Source organism: Gavia stellata, chromosome 2, assembly GCF_030936135.1.
Source record: "Gavia stellata isolate bGavSte3 chromosome 2, bGavSte3.hap2, whole genome shotgun sequence".
Classification (NCBI taxonomy): Eukaryota; Metazoa; Chordata; class Aves; order Gaviiformes; family Gaviidae; genus Gavia; species Gavia stellata.
The window spans coordinates 44,410,495-44,429,357 of NC_082595.1; the positions used below are offsets into that span (position 1 = coordinate 44,410,495).

General features: G+C 40.7%; 1 protein-coding gene across 2 annotated transcripts in view; it reads left to right on the forward strand.

Moving 5' to 3' along the window:
- ARID1B (AT-rich interaction domain 1B) overlaps window positions 1-18,863 on the forward strand; it is a 338,897-nt gene that overhangs the window by 100,545 nt on the left and 219,489 nt on the right. For both annotated transcript variants that reach the window (XM_059829656.1, XM_059829664.1), the window contains one exon: window positions 1,842-1,952. In XM_059829656.1, coding sequence (XP_059685639.1) covers window positions 1,842-1,952 — 111 coding nt within the window. The remainder of the gene's footprint in view (window positions 1-1,841; window positions 1,953-18,863) is intronic.

The following is an 18,863-nucleotide window of genomic DNA, read 5'->3' on the forward strand; positions in this document are numbered from 1 at the left end:
TGGACTGGAAGTTGAAAACTGGGGTTGCTGGCTTTATTACAGATGCCTTCGCAGTGACAACCCCTAGCGTGCATGTGCATGTGTGTGTGTGTGTTTTTAAATAAAAAGGAAAGCAGAGGTTTGCTCATTTGTTTGCCTATTGTGAAGCTGTCCTGCACCTTTCTACTCCTTTGTACTGGGGTGAAGGCTGCTGAATGGAGGCCTTGTGCCATTTGTTGATTTTAAACCTCACTGTTAATCCACAGGAACCTGCTGGTGTGCGCAGCAGGAGAGCTGTGTGACAAGTGGAAATCTGGGCGGGGGGGAGCGCGGGGGGTCACAGGGGATAATAATCATTCAGCCATCAGCCTTTGTCACCCTTAAGCCTAATTGTTACCCTCTGCTGGTAACCGCATTGAAGTGCTGGCCTTTTAAGTGTTTCTTGATTTTACTTGGCACGGGCTTAGGGGTAGGATCGTTTATTGCTGGGTTTACATCGTATCAGTTTTGCTGGGGTTTGTTTTATTAGCCCCGCTGAATTTTCTGTGTCCCTTAAAATAATTCAGGAGAGTCCAAAGCGATGGAAGGGGCTGAATGGAAACAGTGCGGTTGTTAACAAATTTCCCTCTGTCAGGAGCAGGGCTAAAAACAGAGGCAGAAAGCTTTCCTGCTCTGCAAGCCAGCTGCCTCCCGGAGTCTGTGCATGAGCAGTAACTCTTGATATGGACACTCGGCTGTCAGAACAGCCCTTTATAAGCAGCATCAAGGAGATGTTCAGGCTGCGGTGGGGTGGGGCAGAGGACAGCTTCCCCTGCCCCGTCGTGCCAGGAGCACATGCGTGCGTTCAGGTACGTGTCAGAACTGAAGGTGTGATGAACTGGTAGTAAACTCGGGAGGGGGAGAGGAGAATTAAACCATTTAAAAACAACAAAGAAAAACCTTTAAGGTGCAATATCTTTTCTAGCAGTTGGGAACTGGTTCTCCAACTTTCCCTGCCAGTTACACATGCTGAAGTCTGTATTGCACTTTCAGTTGTTTTACTTGAAGAAGTTAGTGTGAAAGCTGCTATAGTAGCTAAAATGAAGCCTGAATCTAAGGCTTTGCAATGGGCTAGTATCTATATGTGTGAAGTAAGCCTGTGTTGTGGGGTGGGGGAGGTTGTTTTGTCGCTCCCCCCACCCCTGTGTGGTGGGTGTTGTGTTAGGTGATTACCTAAGACTGCTTGGGCTTCCGTAGAGAGGAAAATCCCAGGTTGCTGGTACAATCTTTGGAGCTACTCTTGATCAAATACACTTTCCTTCTAACCCATCGGACCCAATATGCCTCCAGCAGATGTAGCGACTGTGTTGTGTGCTACGACCTGATAGCTGGTGTTTGAAAGTTGTGCCAGTAGTAGCGATGGTAAACCCAGGGCTGTTACGGGAGTCTGATTACACAGCATGATTACAATCTTACTTTCAAGTCAGTCTTCCACCTGGTTCAGTACTTCATCAAAAGGCTTGAGAATACATCGCAGAGTAGGTCAATGTTTTGACCACTTTGTGCTTGCTACTCTTTTACAGTAAAAGGGGGTCCTTTATTTAGCAGGTTTGTCTTTGTGTGTTTGCCCATGTTCCAGTAATAAGATTCTCCACTGCCTGTCGGCATGTTGCTCTGCTCCTTGGATTTCTTTACGAACAGCCCGGGTCACAGCAGTACCTATGTGGGCTTGATACTTCCATCAAGAATGCGTAACTAGTAAAAACTTCTGATCAAAAAAACCCCCATCAGCACTCAGCTGTTGTATTTTCACCCTTCTATGATGTGGATTTAATTGTAATTACTGAGTCAGGATAATAATTCTGTTAAAACTGTTGTTGCAGGACATGTCTCAGGAAGGCTATGGAACCAGATCTCAACCCCCGATGGCCCCAGGAAAGCCTAACCATGAAGACTTGAATCTAATCCAGCAAGAAAGACCATCAAGCTTACCAGTAAGAAACTAATGTTTGTTTCAGTATTTTAAAATGAACGCACTTTATGTAGGATTTCATTGCATCTAGGATGAGTGGATGAGGAATATGGAAAGAAGTGGTATTAAACAAGGTTGATCACAAACTGTTTTTAAAAATATGGTGAGAACAGACAGCTTGTATATGAGTGGACTTAGCTTAGGCTTGTTCTGGTTCAAGATACCACTATTTATGCACATCCATGTTCTGTGCTTGTGCACATGTGTATTTGCATAGAGGAAATGGATTGATTTTTTTTTAGGTTTAGGAATTCCATACTTGCACAAAACAATCTGGTTAGGGAGAGGTTTTTTTCTGTGTCCTTTTCGAAGGATTTCAGTAGATTCTGGTTTTAGAATACACCTGCCAGGAGTTATTTGCTCCAAACCCCGAGCATCAGTAATGAGTTTGACATGTTAATTCTGCTGCTGTCTATTGCTACAGAAGTGTAGAAGCGGGAATGACAGTGATACTTGGGCTAGGTTGATTTTTTGGTTAGGAAATTATTTTGGACTAACATTTCTTAGTTTTCTGAGCTCTAGGCATTCTGCTGTTGGAGAAACTGCACAAATTAATATACTTTGCAAAGACACGGCAGCTACTTGCATTTTTGAAGGTTTTATTTCACTGTAATGGACAAAGTACTCCTTAGCCTTGTCTCTGCATGCCCCTCTTGGTTTGAGGATTTTCTTGTTTGTTGGTAGTAAAACAGCATGAGTTTAAAGCAACTAGAATATGTTATAAATGATGAAAACTGTTTATGAACTATGTGACCTCTGGCTTGGAGTAATGTATCATAAACATATAGGGTGTTTCCTGCAGTTCACTGGGTGTCTATTCATTTCTAGTTAGCAGAGGGATCGCTCTGAAGAGTTTACTCTGTCAAGATACCAAGCGTATGTGTGAAATTTGGTAGTTCATCATATATTTTACCTTTGGCACACGGCGCTATCGTCAACCCCTAAAAACAGGGCAATAAACATCTTTGTAGCATTTTAAAGTTACATCCTTGGCACCTAGGAGAGTATATATGCCACAAATTCTTTACATGCTCTTTAAGACATGCATGTCTCAGGAGAAGCTATGGAAGCTGGTGTGAGAAGAGATAGCCATTTGCTTTAAACTAGTATTAATTTGATAGCTTTTCAGGAAACCTTTTTAAAAAAGACTAATTTCTCTGAACAGGTCTCAAAAATGAATGCTGGCAATTACCTTAAAAATAGTAGCTACTGTGGACATTGAACTATTCCGGTAATAAGTACCTACTTTAAAAAGCAGTGATATTAAAAGGGACTTTTCACTTCCCAGTTTTTCATGAACAGTGTTTATTAGGGTAGAGAGAAGTAAAGTTATTTATCAACTAATGTTCTACTAATTTGCCTGTGGTTCTTAAACAATTGTCCTACTTTTAATCCATGCTCTGTCCTACGTCCATCATCACGATATCTAAGCAGAGTATTTGGTATTATCTGTATCCCTGAGTGTCTGGTATATTTAGTAGCTCATTATTATTCTAGGTATGAGTAAGCTGGTAGTATTAACAGTGAATGTTAACCATTATGGCCACATAGCTTAAACTCTAAGTTGGTCCCAAATGCTGTTATTGAGGCACTTCATTACTGAGAAGCTTTGATACATAACCAGAGAGCACTTCATATACTGAAAACCCCTACTGTTTGGATATAGAGGGGAATGGGAGGTATTGTCATTTTGTATTTTGCTTTGGTTTTGGTCTGGGGTTTTTTTGTGGGTGGTTTTTTTTTTGTTTGTTTGTTTTGTTTTTCAAAATTAAAAACAACTGCAACCCTTCGTATGTGGTGACAGTGCTTTTTTTGGTAGTGTGAGCAAACTCCCCATCATCTTATTACCAAGGAAAATGTCTTAGAAATTAGGAACAATCCATACATTCAAAGTATGGTGAACATGATAAATGCTTTAATATAACTCTATTTGGAGTATGGATGGCTTGACCATATAAACATGTGTGAGTTTGGGGTTTTTTTCCCCTGGAGCAAGAGAGTTCTGTATTCAGTTTTGGACTGCTTATGAAAACCCATGATCATTATCCCTTGTTTAGTATACCTAGTAATAGCGTAATTTTGGGATGCTAAATATGGCTTCTTAAGCTTATTTTCAAGATAATACTGTTCTTGAGGGTAGTCAGTTGTCTTTGTACAGTGAAGCTGTAATGATAGTGGTGTTATGCTTTTAATAAAATTCGGTTATGTTGTGTTTCATGGTATTCTGGTATTTATACAATTTGCCCGTTATCTTTTTATTTCTGAAGGACTGTGTAAAATCACAGCAGCTACATAGCAAGCTTATACAAGTGTCTAAAAACAATAAAAGAGATGTAATACTAATTGGTGAATGGTGTTCTCTGATGTAGCTTTGAAAAAAGTTTCCCTTTGATGGATTTGAAGAGGAGCTGGCCACTTTCTGCAGCACTGAATGCTGGCTTGTGTCATCCTTTGGGGGAGTTTTTTCAGCAGGTTTGTGTCACAGTAAGCACAGCTAAACAGCTCAATAGTTGTTCCGTTTCCTTCACACATTGCATATAAAAGTCCTGGCATGAATGTTCCCATAAAGTTCAAAGCGGACAAATTTGTGATGTGGGTTGGTAACAAACGGCCACAAACAAAATACGGCTTTACTAGCTACTTCTAATGGCCTGTCAGATTCTATACAATGCTTGCTTTCCTTCTCCTAACTGCTCTGATATCTGGAGGGTTTGACCTGTGGGTCTCTGACCGTGTGGAGTTACTGAGAGCCCAAAGGAAAAGTTGCACAGATTAGTGCTCTGAGCACTTTTGTTTGGGGTCACAATTAGAAGGAAATCTCAAGCTTTTGAGAAAACATGGGAGTTGGGTACCCTGTGAAGGAAAGGAAGTCATAAACAGAAACTGTTCCCTATTAGAAGGGAGGAATAAAGGGGGAGAAGCCTGAATGAAATTGTCCGGAGAACAGCTACTACAGAATATATTTATTGAGACTTAAGGGATAATAGCAAAATACACATTTCTGCTATTGTGAGAAAGCTAGAGCAGACTTACAGTAAAAGCTTCCAAATGATGTATCTGCAAATTTGTTGTTGCAGTAAAGGAGCTTGCGTCAGCAGTAGGCTGTGTCTGTCTATGAAGACTAATCCTTTATTTTGTCTTTAATGAGTAATTTTGTAAATGTTCACGTTGGATTCTGTTGCTAGAATGAAGAGCAGAAAACGTAAATTAATTTAATGGGTTTTTATTGGCATGAGTATGAAAGTAATTTCAGACAGGCATTGGTGTGTTTGCTATTGTTTTGTTTTGTTTTAGTAAGGTCCTTTTTTGCCCAGTGTCAGGTGTGCTTGTTTGAGGTGTGAGGTCAAAAGGCCTACCCAAGGTTGCCATGCTTTTGAAACACAGGTTTCTGCTATTTTTTTCTTGTTGCAACCTACAGCTGAAGTTCTGTGGCTGCTTGAGCCGTTGTTAGCAAGGCGGCTGCAGTCCTGCTGTGTGCCTTATAGCATGCCGGCTGTGCTGTCCCATCTCCTCCGCTGTCACTCCTGGGACTGGCCAGTGGATTTGACTTGGTGAACTGAACCAGCTGAGAAATAATCACTCTTTATTTCTGGGTTAGTTTTTGACTGAATCACTGTGTAATTGCATGGGCATCAGTGGTACCTCAGAAGAGGGGATGGGAATCAGTAGCTGTGATGGGAAAGGGGACAGTGGGGACTGCAGCAGCTTTGATTTTAGCCACATCCTGAAAGACTGTATGATCTTGCTGGAAGGGTTTAAGACTGTCATGCTGTCAGCTGAGACATGGTGGCACAGCAGATCCCAGTGTTCACAGGCCCTGCAAGCAGTCACAGAGCCCCAAACAGGCAGAAGGCAGTTCACATCTTTTTGTAAGGTAAGTTGTCTGCCAGTTTACATCCCTGAGTTGTTTAACGCAGTCAGTGAGTGCAAGCGTGAGCATGCACAGCTGGAGGCTGCAGGGAAGGTGGGCTTGTGGCAGCCCTCAGCTGCATCAGTGTAAACGGTAGGGAAATCATGGCCTTGTTAGTCTTATAACTTAGCTTGGGTTCATCTTGTGTTTACTGGAGGTCACACCGTGTTGAAGGGGGAGGGTTGTATCTGGAGTTGAGGGAAGCTTACTCAGAATTCTGAGTTCATGGATTAATTCTATGGCATGACTTATTCACTGGGTCTTTTCATGGCGGCAGAGCAATTTCTGGGAAAAAAAATAGTAGCCAGCAATGGAGGTAGAATGCCGCTTGCACGTTGTGCAGTGCCGTGACCCGAGAAGTTTGTGGTTCTACAATGTCTATAGTTGTATGAGCTTCAGTGTCAGGTAGGTCTCAAATAATACATACTGTTGTTTGGAGAGATAAACTTTTTAAGATGCCCGTTGCCTTGTTTCATTATGCTTGGTACTGTGAAAAACTGTACATCGGCAATCCCTTCCTGATTTTATTAACTGCTTCACTGTTCTGTTTTACTTCATTTTAATGAGCCTCTAAAGGATGTTTCGAGTGCTGGACAGTCATTCCTCTGGTCGACACACCTTTTTCATTGCAGAAGGAGGGTACTAAATTAGATTTCAGAGGACCTCTGTTGAGAGCTAGTAGTGAACTAAATGCAAGACTAGATATACTTGGCTCATGGAACAACATAATTTCAGATGCATCTTGATAGGTGCAGGCTGTGAGGAAAATACATGGGATGGTTTGGGAATCCACATTCCCTGTCTCACTTCTAGAATATGAAGTAGCTTGGAAAGTCATCTCGAGCAACAGTGCTCCCTGAACAAATGCCTTTAATGGCTGAAGTCTTAATAGGCCAGGAAAACAGTTTCCAGTGTTATTTGAGAAACTGTGGTTGAGGGTTAGTAGGAGATACCTCTTCTTTTCTCAGAGGTTAAACTACTGGGACAAGGGACTTTAGTGACATTTATACAGAGCTTAGTCCAGTAAGCCCCAATGCCCTAATCATGATCAGGGTTGTGGGCACTATCATAATGTAAATATTAATTACCACTGTAGCCCCTCTGGTAAGGACAAATCAGTACTAAAGGAGAGGTAGTGCAGCAGCCCTCTTTTTTTTTTTTTTAAAATCCTTGTTGGATTCTTTGCAGGTAAGCAAATTAGAAAGCTTCATCTAAATTTAAGTGATACTTTAAAAATCCAGAATATTGCTTCTGATTTGAGAAAGAAGGAGGAAAAAATGTCAGTAAATGGGTTCTTGGAGATTCTTGGGAGGCAAATGCAGTTGCCAGTTGATAGATGCATGTGTAGTACATGATAGTATTTCTGTCCTGTAGTTATTCGCTTCTATTCATGTCTTCATCTGAAAATAACTGTTTGGGAGTATGTTAAACCATGAACAAGAAGGAAATGTGAGTGTGTAACACTTGAGAATTAAATTTTCCATTGTTTTTACATCAAGTAGGATAAAACTGGTGTGCCTCTTTCCCACTTTCCTTCCTTTTTTTCTGCAATGTTGTAAAATAACTGAATGATCTTGTTTTCCTTTGTTTGGGTCAAGAAATTTTAGCTGAAAATTGTTACTCTGTGAAAGAAGATTATTGACTCAACAAGCCTTCAATTTTCAGTGAATAACACTCCCACCCTCTAGCTTCAGGAACATGTGGTGCATGCATTCTATTTTAAAGTACAGACTGTAATTTAAAACTGAGGCAGTTTGATGCCCCACTGAACTTTGTTTAAGCCTGGAATAAAAGGAAAAAGCTTCAAGTTGCAAAGAAGTGACTAAGCTTTCTCAAAGGCTTTTCTTAGCCATTATGCACAGAGTTGGAAAAAGTTGCTATTTTTTCCAGGTCATTTTAATTCCAGATCAAGTGCAGTTGCTACTTTGGTTTTTTATTTCTTCTCACCATTCCATGTAATAAACCTGTAGCTAGAACAAGTTCCATACAACACATATGTATAGAGATATCAAGTATATGTATTTCAGTGTGTTACTGAGGTGCAAAACATGCTCTGTTGTTGGTGCCTGGTGCACATACAGATTCTGTATGTGGCCTCCCGTTTATGTCCTGGTGTCAGTCAGAATAGCGGGTCAAATCCAGTGCAAGCCACTGCAGTGCCACTGAAATCAGTAATGTTATCGGGGGGATGAACTTACACTTGGTGTCATTGAAAATCGTAGCCCACTCAGTGTTCATGCATGTTTTACATCAGTGGAGCCAGGATTTCATGTAGGCGATCAAACTGACCTGAGAGTCAGCTTGTACATTCAGTTTAAGTCCTGTTTTGGGGGAAAAGTACAATTAAAATAGTGCAGAGCAGCCCAGGGCATATGTTGTCCATGTAGGGTTAAACTGAAACATTGAAACCAAAATTGTTGATACTTGAATTAAATATTCTTGCTATTAAAACTAAAATTTGTAATGTGAAGAGAAGGTCCTGTTGTTATTAATTTGTATTTTGTGCTTTGCAAGATTACTTGGTTTTGCTTGATAGATTGATCATATTTATTTAAAAAATAGTGTTAGGTTGTTACTGAAGTATAAAACCTAATTTCACTAAGTACTGTAAAAAAGATACTTGGCTATTCCATCACCTCTTCCGTTTTCTTTACCTTTACAATGTTTACAATATCCCTGTAAAAACAAAATTACTAATTTAGGATCTAAGAAAATTTACAAATGCAAAAAGAAATATTTAGTTTGACCTCTACATGCAATTTATGTGGGAAACCTGCTAAGGGATTATAGATCCCAATAGTGGTTAAGGTTTCAAAAACTTGTATTTAAATAGGTCAATGTTGTCCGAAGTGGAATATTAAAGTATTAGTAGCTTTTCTCCTGCAGTGTTTTTCGAAGCCATGAGGAATTGCGTCAACATACTTTATACCTCCAAATACCAGGACAGTATTGGTGTCTATTCAAGAAACTAGATTTAATTTGGGTGGTTGAAGCATTTCCTTTTTTTTTTTTTTTTTTTTTTTTTTTTTTCCCCCTTTCCAGTTGTTCCCTCCCCCAGAGGCTGCTGCCAACCATAGCCAAGGAGACTGAACTGCGCTTGTGGTAGCCCCTGAACCGCCAAAGCTTGCAGCTTGAAATGAGAGGCAAGCTGAAACCCCCCAAGGCTACTTTAATATGCAAGGCTGTAAACTGTAGTAGTGCAGGCGCCTCCGCATGCGTGGCTGCATGCATGGCTCGGATGTACCTGCTGCAGGGTAACTGCACTACCTGTCCTTTTAATCTGCCTAAATTTCCAAGCCAATGCCTTTAGGTTCTGCACTTGGGAATCTTAACTCTAAAACGGTAGGGTTTTTTGGATTTGAGGATTATTTTTATTTTTTGAACATTTTACACAATGTGTGTACATACATATAGTGTGTATAAAAGCATGCATGTATATATGCTTGGTTATTTGTAAATTTTGAGTTGATAGCATACTATAAATTCCAAAGCTTAATACATTCAGTGGTGCATGTCTTTGTTCATGCCTGTGTGAACATTGGGATTACCACACAGAAAGTTAAGACAAAAGAGTGTTAATCACTTGAATACCATTTCAGGAAGTACCTGAGACACTGTAAATGTTTTTTCTTTCTTTTATATTTACCACAAGTATTCATGTAAGATAGGAATTTTTTTCTTCCCAGAATGACTCCTTTACTTGTGCTGACCAGCCATTGTGAAGTGTGACCTCAACTTCATAACCTTGACTAAACGCAGTCACTCATTCTGACCAGCAACATCTGTAGCAGTAGATGCCTTTTCTTTTTCTTCTACCATCCATTCCTGTTTGCTGGGAATGTGTTGGCTTCTGGTGCTATTGTTGCAGCTTTCATGTAAAAAAACCCAAAACGTTAGCAGTCTTTGATGTGAAGCTCACTTCTGAGTGGTCCTGGTCAGCTTGCTGTTTCTGTGTAAGCCGATGTTTGTGCAGTCACGGTCAATAGTGTTAAGATTAGGCCAGGTTTCACAGTGCTTTGTCTGATTGTTTATGATGTATCCATAATTGCTGGGGATTTTAGGTACCATCATAGTGCAAATGGGAAGTGTTTGTAATGTATTATTTTTTTGTAGTACTACATTGGAATCCTGATAAAGTCACTCCTGTAAAGTGTGAGACTATTCACATGTTTTGCTTTATTTTTTTGAAGTTTGAAACAGATTTTTAAATTTCGCTCAAATGTGTTTCCCTGAAACCTAATGTCTTGTAATGCTTAAGCCTCTGAAACCTTCCTTCCTTTGCTGGAGCCATACATCTTAGATTCACTATGAAGTCTTCCCTTGAAGACATGGTGATACATGGTGGCTTTTTATAGAATCTGTGCTATATTGTGCTGTATGTGAGAAGTGCTTCTGAAGTGTGTTACATGTAAATAGGCTTCCATTATCAATTTACCTTTAAAAAGAAAGTATATATACACATGCACACACTAAATGAAGGGGGGTTTCTGCATTTGTCTGTGGAAGGCACTACACTTAAACTCACTGCATCAATTTTACTTAACATCATGCAGATTATTCTGCGCCATTTCCCACACAATTCCAAACACAGTTCTGCTCCCACAGGACTTTATAAAGAGGGTCCTGTTTGAAATGGCAATGTAATTTCTGGGGGTGAAGCATCATAGTTGTGTTGAAATCAGGATAGAAAAGCTGATAACATCAGCAAAAGGCTACTTTCAGTTCTCAGCGTTCAGGCTTTTGATCTCTTTCCTTCCATGCAGACAATTGCAGATGACCCTTTTAATAATCTCAACCTGTGAAATGAGACTCACTGAGTTAAATTAGAATTAGGACTGAATTTTGAGGAACATTTGAGTAATTGCATTAGTATAGGAAAACACGTCATTCTAGATCATTTATTTCACATCATAGTTAAGCGGCATGAATTTATAACTGAATTTTTGGTGTTGGGTTTGTTGGTTTTTTTCTTCCCTCCCTTCAAGGTGGAAATTCACTTAATAGTTTCTTCCACCATACTACTGAAGGTATCATTTTGGAAAGTAATATAGCAATAAGCATACATGAGAGTTTGTATTTATATGTTTGCATGTAGTAATACATTATGCATCAGTAAGCTTTAGTAAGGTTTGCTGAATACACAGTAGTGGACCTAGTTAAGAGAACAAAGCCTGTTTCATGGCATAGCATAAGATGTACACTCACATGTACATGTATAATATCATAGATGATGAATTTTGCCAATGCATTTTGCACAAAAGGTAGTGAAAGAGATCTAAAACTTTATTATTTTTGGTTCTTAAATGGCAAACTGTACAATGGCCAGTGGTTGTTTTAGAAAAGTATGGAAATAAAGGAACTGGAAGTGATCTGAGATTTTTAGATTCACTTGTTAAAATCAAAATAACTTAGTGAGATTATATAGGTAGCTAAAATGGTGTATGGCTTAAGTACAGACATTGGCCATAGTGAACTAATTCATTATGGCATGGGATATAACTTAATGCAAGCTATTATCTTTTGATTTTAGACTTTTATAGTGAACTGAAAGCCTTACTAGGTTTTCATATGATACTGCAGTGGAGATGGAAGAAAAACTCCAGATTATCACTTTCCCTTATTTAATTTACAGACCATGTCAAGATTTTAATAATAGGGTTTAATGAAAGCTTCATAAAACCTAATTTTTTCCATCCTGTTTATTGTATCATTAGACGCCTACATGAAAGTAGGAAAAAAGTAAAGTTGTTCAGTGCAATTTTCAGCACAGTTCTTCAGGATTGATTGAAACAAGGCTGTAAAATTTTAGAATATATGGGTGGGTTTTTTTGTTTTTTTTTTTTTTAGTAAGTAACATCTCATAGTTGTGGCTTCGTTTGGATACTCTCATAGGCCATTTTCTCTCCATCTTCATTCCTTTCCTTTGTTTTGCTTGTGCCTTTAAAGAAGACTTAGAAGGACTGTATATACATACCACTGGTTTTTTTAAATGACTGCTGATTCTTCCTGCCTGGCATGGCTTGTTAGACATTTTGCCCCGTTGAAAATCACAGTAACAGCCTTTTTGTTCCTATTCTGAGATATGACAAAGTACAGGAATTTTTTTGGGTCTAGAAGTCTTCAGCTGCTTCTGGCCAGAGGGTTATTCCAGTAGTTAGACCACAGCTGGGTGTGAGAGGAGCCATTCAAGCTACCTACAGAGTCATCTTTCTCCTCTGCGAAGAAACAGAGGTCAGATATCAGATCCTATGAAAAAACTGAGAAATATACCCATGCACGTACTCACATATACTTAGGAACATTTTAACTCTTTAATTTTTGCTGGTTAGAACCAGTGATTTCTAGTGCCTGCTTTTTAGTGCCCATATTCATAGTAGTACAGGTCAGATTGAAGTCAATCCTGTAAATCCTTTACCTTATTTTTGCCAGAAAAACAAACTTTCCTCTCCTGTGCAATAATTTTGATCACTTGACCTCCATTTCCATGGAGATGTGATCAGAGAGCGCTAGCCACGCAGGGTAAGAATTATCTTTTGTCACTTACAGTGTGCGATGAAACTACAGATTTGAAGAGTAATTAAAGGACCCATGGACTGACACGTTTTTTTCCCCACCACCCACATCCATGAAAAATGTAACGTGGAAACAAAACAGTTTATTTAAAAGAAAAACCAAACAACAAAAAATCCCCTTCTTCTTTAGTCTTTAACTTTCAAAATTACTTTTTTAAAAAATATATTTTTCCAGTAATCTAAGACATTCTGTATACCCTTCTATGTATATTTGAATTTCCCACAGACTCCGGATTCCAGCGTGCTTAGTTTAGATGACATGGACTCAGTTTTGTTAAAAGCTCAATTTCGTAGCCCACAGAACTCATACACTCATGATTAAACAAGTGCAGATAAGGCAGCTAATGCTCCTCCAAGTTCAGTCTGGGGTTATTGGTTCAGGGTCATGCACAGGATCCAACTCATGCTTGTGAGCAGCATGTACCCCCCAGTCTTATCAGGGTGAGTGACAAAACCTAACAGCAAGTGCTGGCCCGTGTTGCGCCGTGGACCGGGAGAACGCGGTTCAGGGACACGGTGTGGTGGCGTGTGCTGCTTGCTCGCCTGGCAGCGCCTGTGGCCCATCCAGCTAAAGGGCTGGCATGGGATCTCAGACTGAAGCGTGGTGCATGGGCGGTGTGTTCATGTTTGCTAGCTAACTAGTATGCTTTGTACTGCTGTATTCGGGGTTTAGGTCTCTCTGAACACTGCTGGGCTCTGTCAGGTGGGAAGGTGCCTTTCTGTAAGGGTACGAAAGCTCATGGTACTTCATGACCTGGTGAGAGGGAAGCGAAGTGTCTCAATTTCTGCAGAACAAGGTTGGTTTTCCTTCGGACTTGGTAATAACCAAGTTATGGATGTAATGCCATTTAGATTATATATCTCTCTCTCTCTGTATATGTTAACATAAAAATAATATACTTCAAGGTGTTGGGTTGTTCGAGGATCTGTCTTTTCTGCAGCTCCTCTGTCTGTCTCCTCTCTAAGGGATTTGCAGGGTAGCCCGACTTCAGTACTTTTATCTTGCTTTCGGCACATGGCTGTGATGCTGTGGGGAACGTGGCACCTAGGAGAACAGACTGCACTCCCTCCTGAAGACTCGGTGAAGCGGATTTAAAAACCAAAATGCATCTGAGCTTGAATGCGCAGTTTCCTGGGCGGCACACCGTACTACTGCTAGACCACAAGGCCCCCTCTAAGTGGATATTTTTGTCATGCTTAATAAGAGCATATTGATGAGACAACAGTGCATAAGCTAAGTTAACGTCTGTTTTTTCTGCACTACTATTACTCTTTGTTGCCAGTATCCGTACAGTGGCAAAACTTGAAAGCGAGCTTTCTCCTGCCTTCCCTGTGAGGGTTTTCTCCGCTGAACCAATCCTGCCAGTATCCCTACTTGTTTCACGCAGGACGAAAAAGCGAAAATTCCTTTTTTGTTGTTGTTGTTGGAATGACGCTAGAAAACTAAAAGCGTGTTGATGTAGCACGCTCAGGTTCTTCCTGCTCCTGGCCGGGCAAAGGGGCTCGGCCTCCGCAGCCACCTGCTCCCCGCTCGGAGCGGCGCGGTAGCAGCTCTACGAGGTGCTTTCGCGAGGCGCCGGGAGCGATCACCCCGCTCCGCAGCCCCGCGGACTTGACGGAGGGGAAGGGCGGTGGGCGCCGTTCCCGTTGTAGCCGGGCACGAAGCGAAGGCGGGCGGCAGGGCCCCGCGCTCTGCGCCTTCCCTCAGGCCGGGGGCGCAGGGGGCCTCCCCCGGGGCCGGGCGGGCGGCGGTTCAGGCCGCCTCGAAGCTGTCCTGGGCATTTTTATAATTGATCCTCAGCTGACACCACCCGGGCAGAAAGCTCTCACCGCTCCCTCTGGCTGCTGGAAGTCTGAAATTACATCTTTGTCTTTGAAGTCGGGCGCACTGTTAGCGTCGCCATGGCGACGGGGCGGGTAATGGCCTCTGCCGAGCGGAGGCTGCTATTTAGCGCTGAGCGCGGCCCTGCACAAGGCCTCGCTCTCCAGAGCGGTTCCTGAACTGTCCCCTGTTAGAAAATGTTTAAAAATTGCGTTTTTACATGGCCTTACCAGATTAATAGTCATGGTTTATTTCGTTTTAACTGCAAGGATAAAAGCATTATTCCATTAAATGGGTAGCTTTTTTCCCCCTCCTTTGGTTTATGCATTATTAACACAAGCGTTTCTGTTTTGCTTGTAACATTTTATAGGCTCTTTCAAACATGTAGTCAGATTTGCTCTGTTGCTCTTTTATTTTTCAGGACTTAACCCTTTCTCTCCTTGATCATGCTTTCAGAAACTTGGAGGGAAGCCTTGAGCAGTTCTGGCTGCTCCCATTTAACATGTTTAAAAACAGAAAAAGGCTTTTTTTTAATACTATTTTTGGAAGAATTCTGCTTTTTTGAAACATTCTGCAAAGCGATGCAGATGGGTCTGTTCTTGTCATTTAGTTGAAGCAGATGCTGAAGTCAGCACACATGAGCCTTGATAGGGTTGTGAAGGGTTCAGGTAGAGGACGTATTTTGGTTTTCCATTTTCATTTGTGTGCGCATCTTCTCTTTTGCCCGTAGTGTTGTCACTCCACACTCTGTATGTGTAGCGTTTTGTTGGCGGCCTTCAAAACAGACGCACCTCGTGGTTGAAAGACTGGGGACCAAAAAGTCCAGAACGATCCTGGGGACACTGTATTTACCCCCCTACCGCCTTCCTCTTTAGCATGGAGCTGGTGAAATACATCTAGATAAGTAGAAGTACTGTTATAAACACAAGCTGAAGGTTTTTTTCCCACTTTTCCAGTGCTCTAAAATATAGCTTTCATTTTAGTCTCTGGTAAGAGGCATATATCCAAGTGCAGTCAAGTGCTGTGGATACAAGGATTCAGTCGTCCCTGCTGACACAAATGGTCTCTCTGTTTAAAAACTTGGAGGCTAACAAGCAAACCTGGAATTCATAATTCCCCCCAACCTCCTCACACCACACCATCCCCACCCCCTACCCCCCACCCCCCCTTTTTTTTTTTTAAACTATGTATTTGTTGTTACGGGGTGCTTACTGGCACCTGGCTTTGTCCATCTGTATCTATTACAGATCCTGCTCTCCTGAATGCTTCCAAGGACATCTCAGGGAAAGGCAAATGCTCCTCAATTTTTGTCCTATTTTTATCGATGTCGTGTAGCGATGTTGAGGTAAATGGTGTACCTCTTGTGGGATGGACTTCCACCTGCTGGACAGTGGACCACAACTTTGAGATTTATTTCACCTATCCAGCTGGACTGTAGACCACGCTTAGGTCTCTGAGCAGGGAGGTTGTGTGTGCAGGGCTCCTGCTCTCCCTTCCACGTGTCCGTCTTCAGTGCTCAGTGTCTCAAAGCTCTGCGTTTGTTCCTGCAGGCAACTCTTCCCCTGTGTGACTCCCACAGACACCTTTGGTAAATAGCACTGCTTCTAAAACTGGAGTGAAACACATTTCCTACCTCAGGGAGGCCCTGCGGTAGATGAAAGATGGGTAGTCAACCCAACTCCCTGACCACCTGAGATCAGCGCAAGGCCCACCTCTACTCTTGGCCAACAGCAGCTGCAGACTGTGTTGTGGTCCAGCCTGGGGTTAATGTGTTGTAGTGTCAGTGAATGTGGCAATAACATACTTTTTTTAAAGTTCTTCTTTTATATATACGGTTTTTAAAAATTCTGTTTAAATATTAAAAACCAAAACAAAACAGTTCTGGAAAATCTGTTCCAAGTGTGGATACAGTACTGTACAACTGCATATATTAAATAAGCTAGACTAGAGGTTTGCTCTCATCTCCTGGTTTTGCACGTATGAATTTCATCCTTTGAGTTGCATTCCCCTTAAATCTGCAAATTCTGGGGAAACTAGACAAAACAGTTTGCATTCCGTTAATAAGAAATTACTAATTGTGTATAAAATAGGCATATCTTTATCTGCACAGGGCTTTTTAAAGTTTCTGCTTAATCTTTTTTCATTTTAATCACTAAATAAACATGTCTCAGCAGTCGTTGCATGTGAAACCAAAACCTGGACGTGGACAAAAAGCAAACACACTACACTAATTTTCATTAGCATATCTTATCTCCTAGAACATTTATTTTTTCATCTCCTTGTAAATTGATTTTTCACGTGCTTGTGACTGATATTTGAACTGTGTGTTTGTAGTAACTGACTTATGTAAAAGCCAGGTCCTGGATCTCCCCACATGAATATATTATGGAGGTGACCTAGTGGGTCCGTAGTTAAGGTTGCACAGAGTTTGCACTTAAAACGATGTTTAAATCCCTTAATTAAACATTAAAACTTGCACGAATTCTCAAACATGGACTGTTTCAATAAAGAGGATAAACTTTAATTATTTAGGTACTCAATGTTCTTCTTAGCACTGTATTTGCAGAATTCAGAACAACTTAAAATTATTCCTCATGTTTTTCCGGAGTTCCTAGTATTTTCACTTTCTCTGTTCTTTTGTAGATCTTTTGTCTAAGCCTTTCATTGCTGTAATGTGTCATGTCTCTGACTTCATAAAACTATGACAATTTACATAAAACTTAACTAAAACCAGTTCAGCTTTAATTGTAATAATGCATGATACAGAAAAACACATAGAAGATGTAAGATGAGAAAGCTTCATATATTACATTAGTTTTTGCCATGAGAGTCAAGCAGTATATTGGTTATTTGTAGCTGATACCAGTCTTTGACACCAGTGATTTGGTGTCCCAAATGGGTGTAAACTTCCCCCTACTTTTCCCCATCTCCTTATTCCTTGAGGACCCAGTTCAAACTTTGTTGAAATCAGCCTTTTCACTGATTTCAGTGAGCTTTGGATTAGGCCGATTAATTCTTACGTTCATTCTACCCAGTTGTCACCGTGTTCCTCCATATTAAAGTCTGTTTTGAGCTTTTTTTTTTTTTTGGACAGAGCGTGTAAACCTGTTCTGTACAGCTGTGTATGCTGTACCTGTAGTGACCAGCAAATACAACTCTCATTTGCAGCCTTCTGCTGAGCTATAATCACATTCTTCAACACAGGTGGAAGCCTTGCTGAAAACAGTGTATTTGCAAACCATACATAAATGAAGAAAAATTCCTTTAGAAACCAGTATTACATGTATAAGTAGCATCTGTGTTCAGACTCCTTAGCCTCCAGCTATTCCTCTAAGTAGCTGGAAATCGAGACAAAATGGAGGAAAAAACCCTACTCCTCATGAGCTGATGGTCTATGGAAAGTTTTTTGTTTAAGTCTTTTAGGTCAGGATCTGCGTTTTCCCATCGTTTTCAGCTGACTGCCACTGTGGTCATGTATGCTTATTAGTGCAGGTCTCCTGTCCATTGAAATGCCACAGCTAGTACTTTTTAATTATTTTTGAAAAAATTCTTGTCCTGTTACCAGCAGCAGCTAGGGTCTACAAAAATACTGACTACTTACACGAGAAAGCATTGTTTCAAAGTATGCTAGCTCTGGAATTCTGGAAAACACAAGTACTATATTCTGAGATTGCGTACCAATACTGTGAAGATTCAAAATTACTTATTGATTTGAAGAATTGCTTTTTGCTTTAGGCATTGGATGAAGAGTGACATTCACAGGAAGTTCTTGTTGTTTCCAATGCATGAGTAGGTTCTCAAGCTCTTCCAGGGTAGGGATTGAAATGTTGGAAGTGAAAAGGCTTGTTGCGCTTGCACACTTGTCATGTGGAAAGGCATGTGAACAGAAGCTACTGGGCCTGAAATGTTTCTTTGTTGGTGATGTTCTTGCGTTTTACTGACTCTACTGTGTGTGTACTTGGGCAGTCTGAAACAAAGCGTAGTGGGGAGGAATACATGAGAGCAGCTAGTAGTGAAATGATGTGGAGAGTCTAATTTGTATGGATTGGAATCTTTGGCAATAGTGCCATATTAGTGGTATTTTTATAATTTTTTGGACTTGATAGCTTGTGCAAATTCTCTTCATTCTTTTTTTTGGGGGGAAGGGAATGTTAAAAAAACAGATGCAAGCACAGTATATACATTGTGACAGCAAAAGGTTAAAAAGATGTAAGTGTTCTGCGGTCAGCAATACAGCAAGGATTTTAGAGAAGCTTAAAAAAAAAAAATGACAGAGGGAGAATATGGAGAGAAGGTCAGATCCAAGGATTCTCCTAGGGTTTTCTCATATTTGCTTTTCGTTTGTGGCTTATTATACTCTTTCCTGGTGGAAACAGAAGAAAGCATTATGTTCTGTTGGTTCCTCCTACTGATAATGTACACTTGATCCCTTTGCTTTATGGTAGTGGTAGAGGTGAATTTATGGATTTAGTTTTTGAAGGGGTTCTGAGCCATCCCAATGCTTGCCATGCTCTTTGTATATTCCCCAGCTCTTAGTTATTGCAAGCCGTGCGTTGCAGCCCTGTGAAC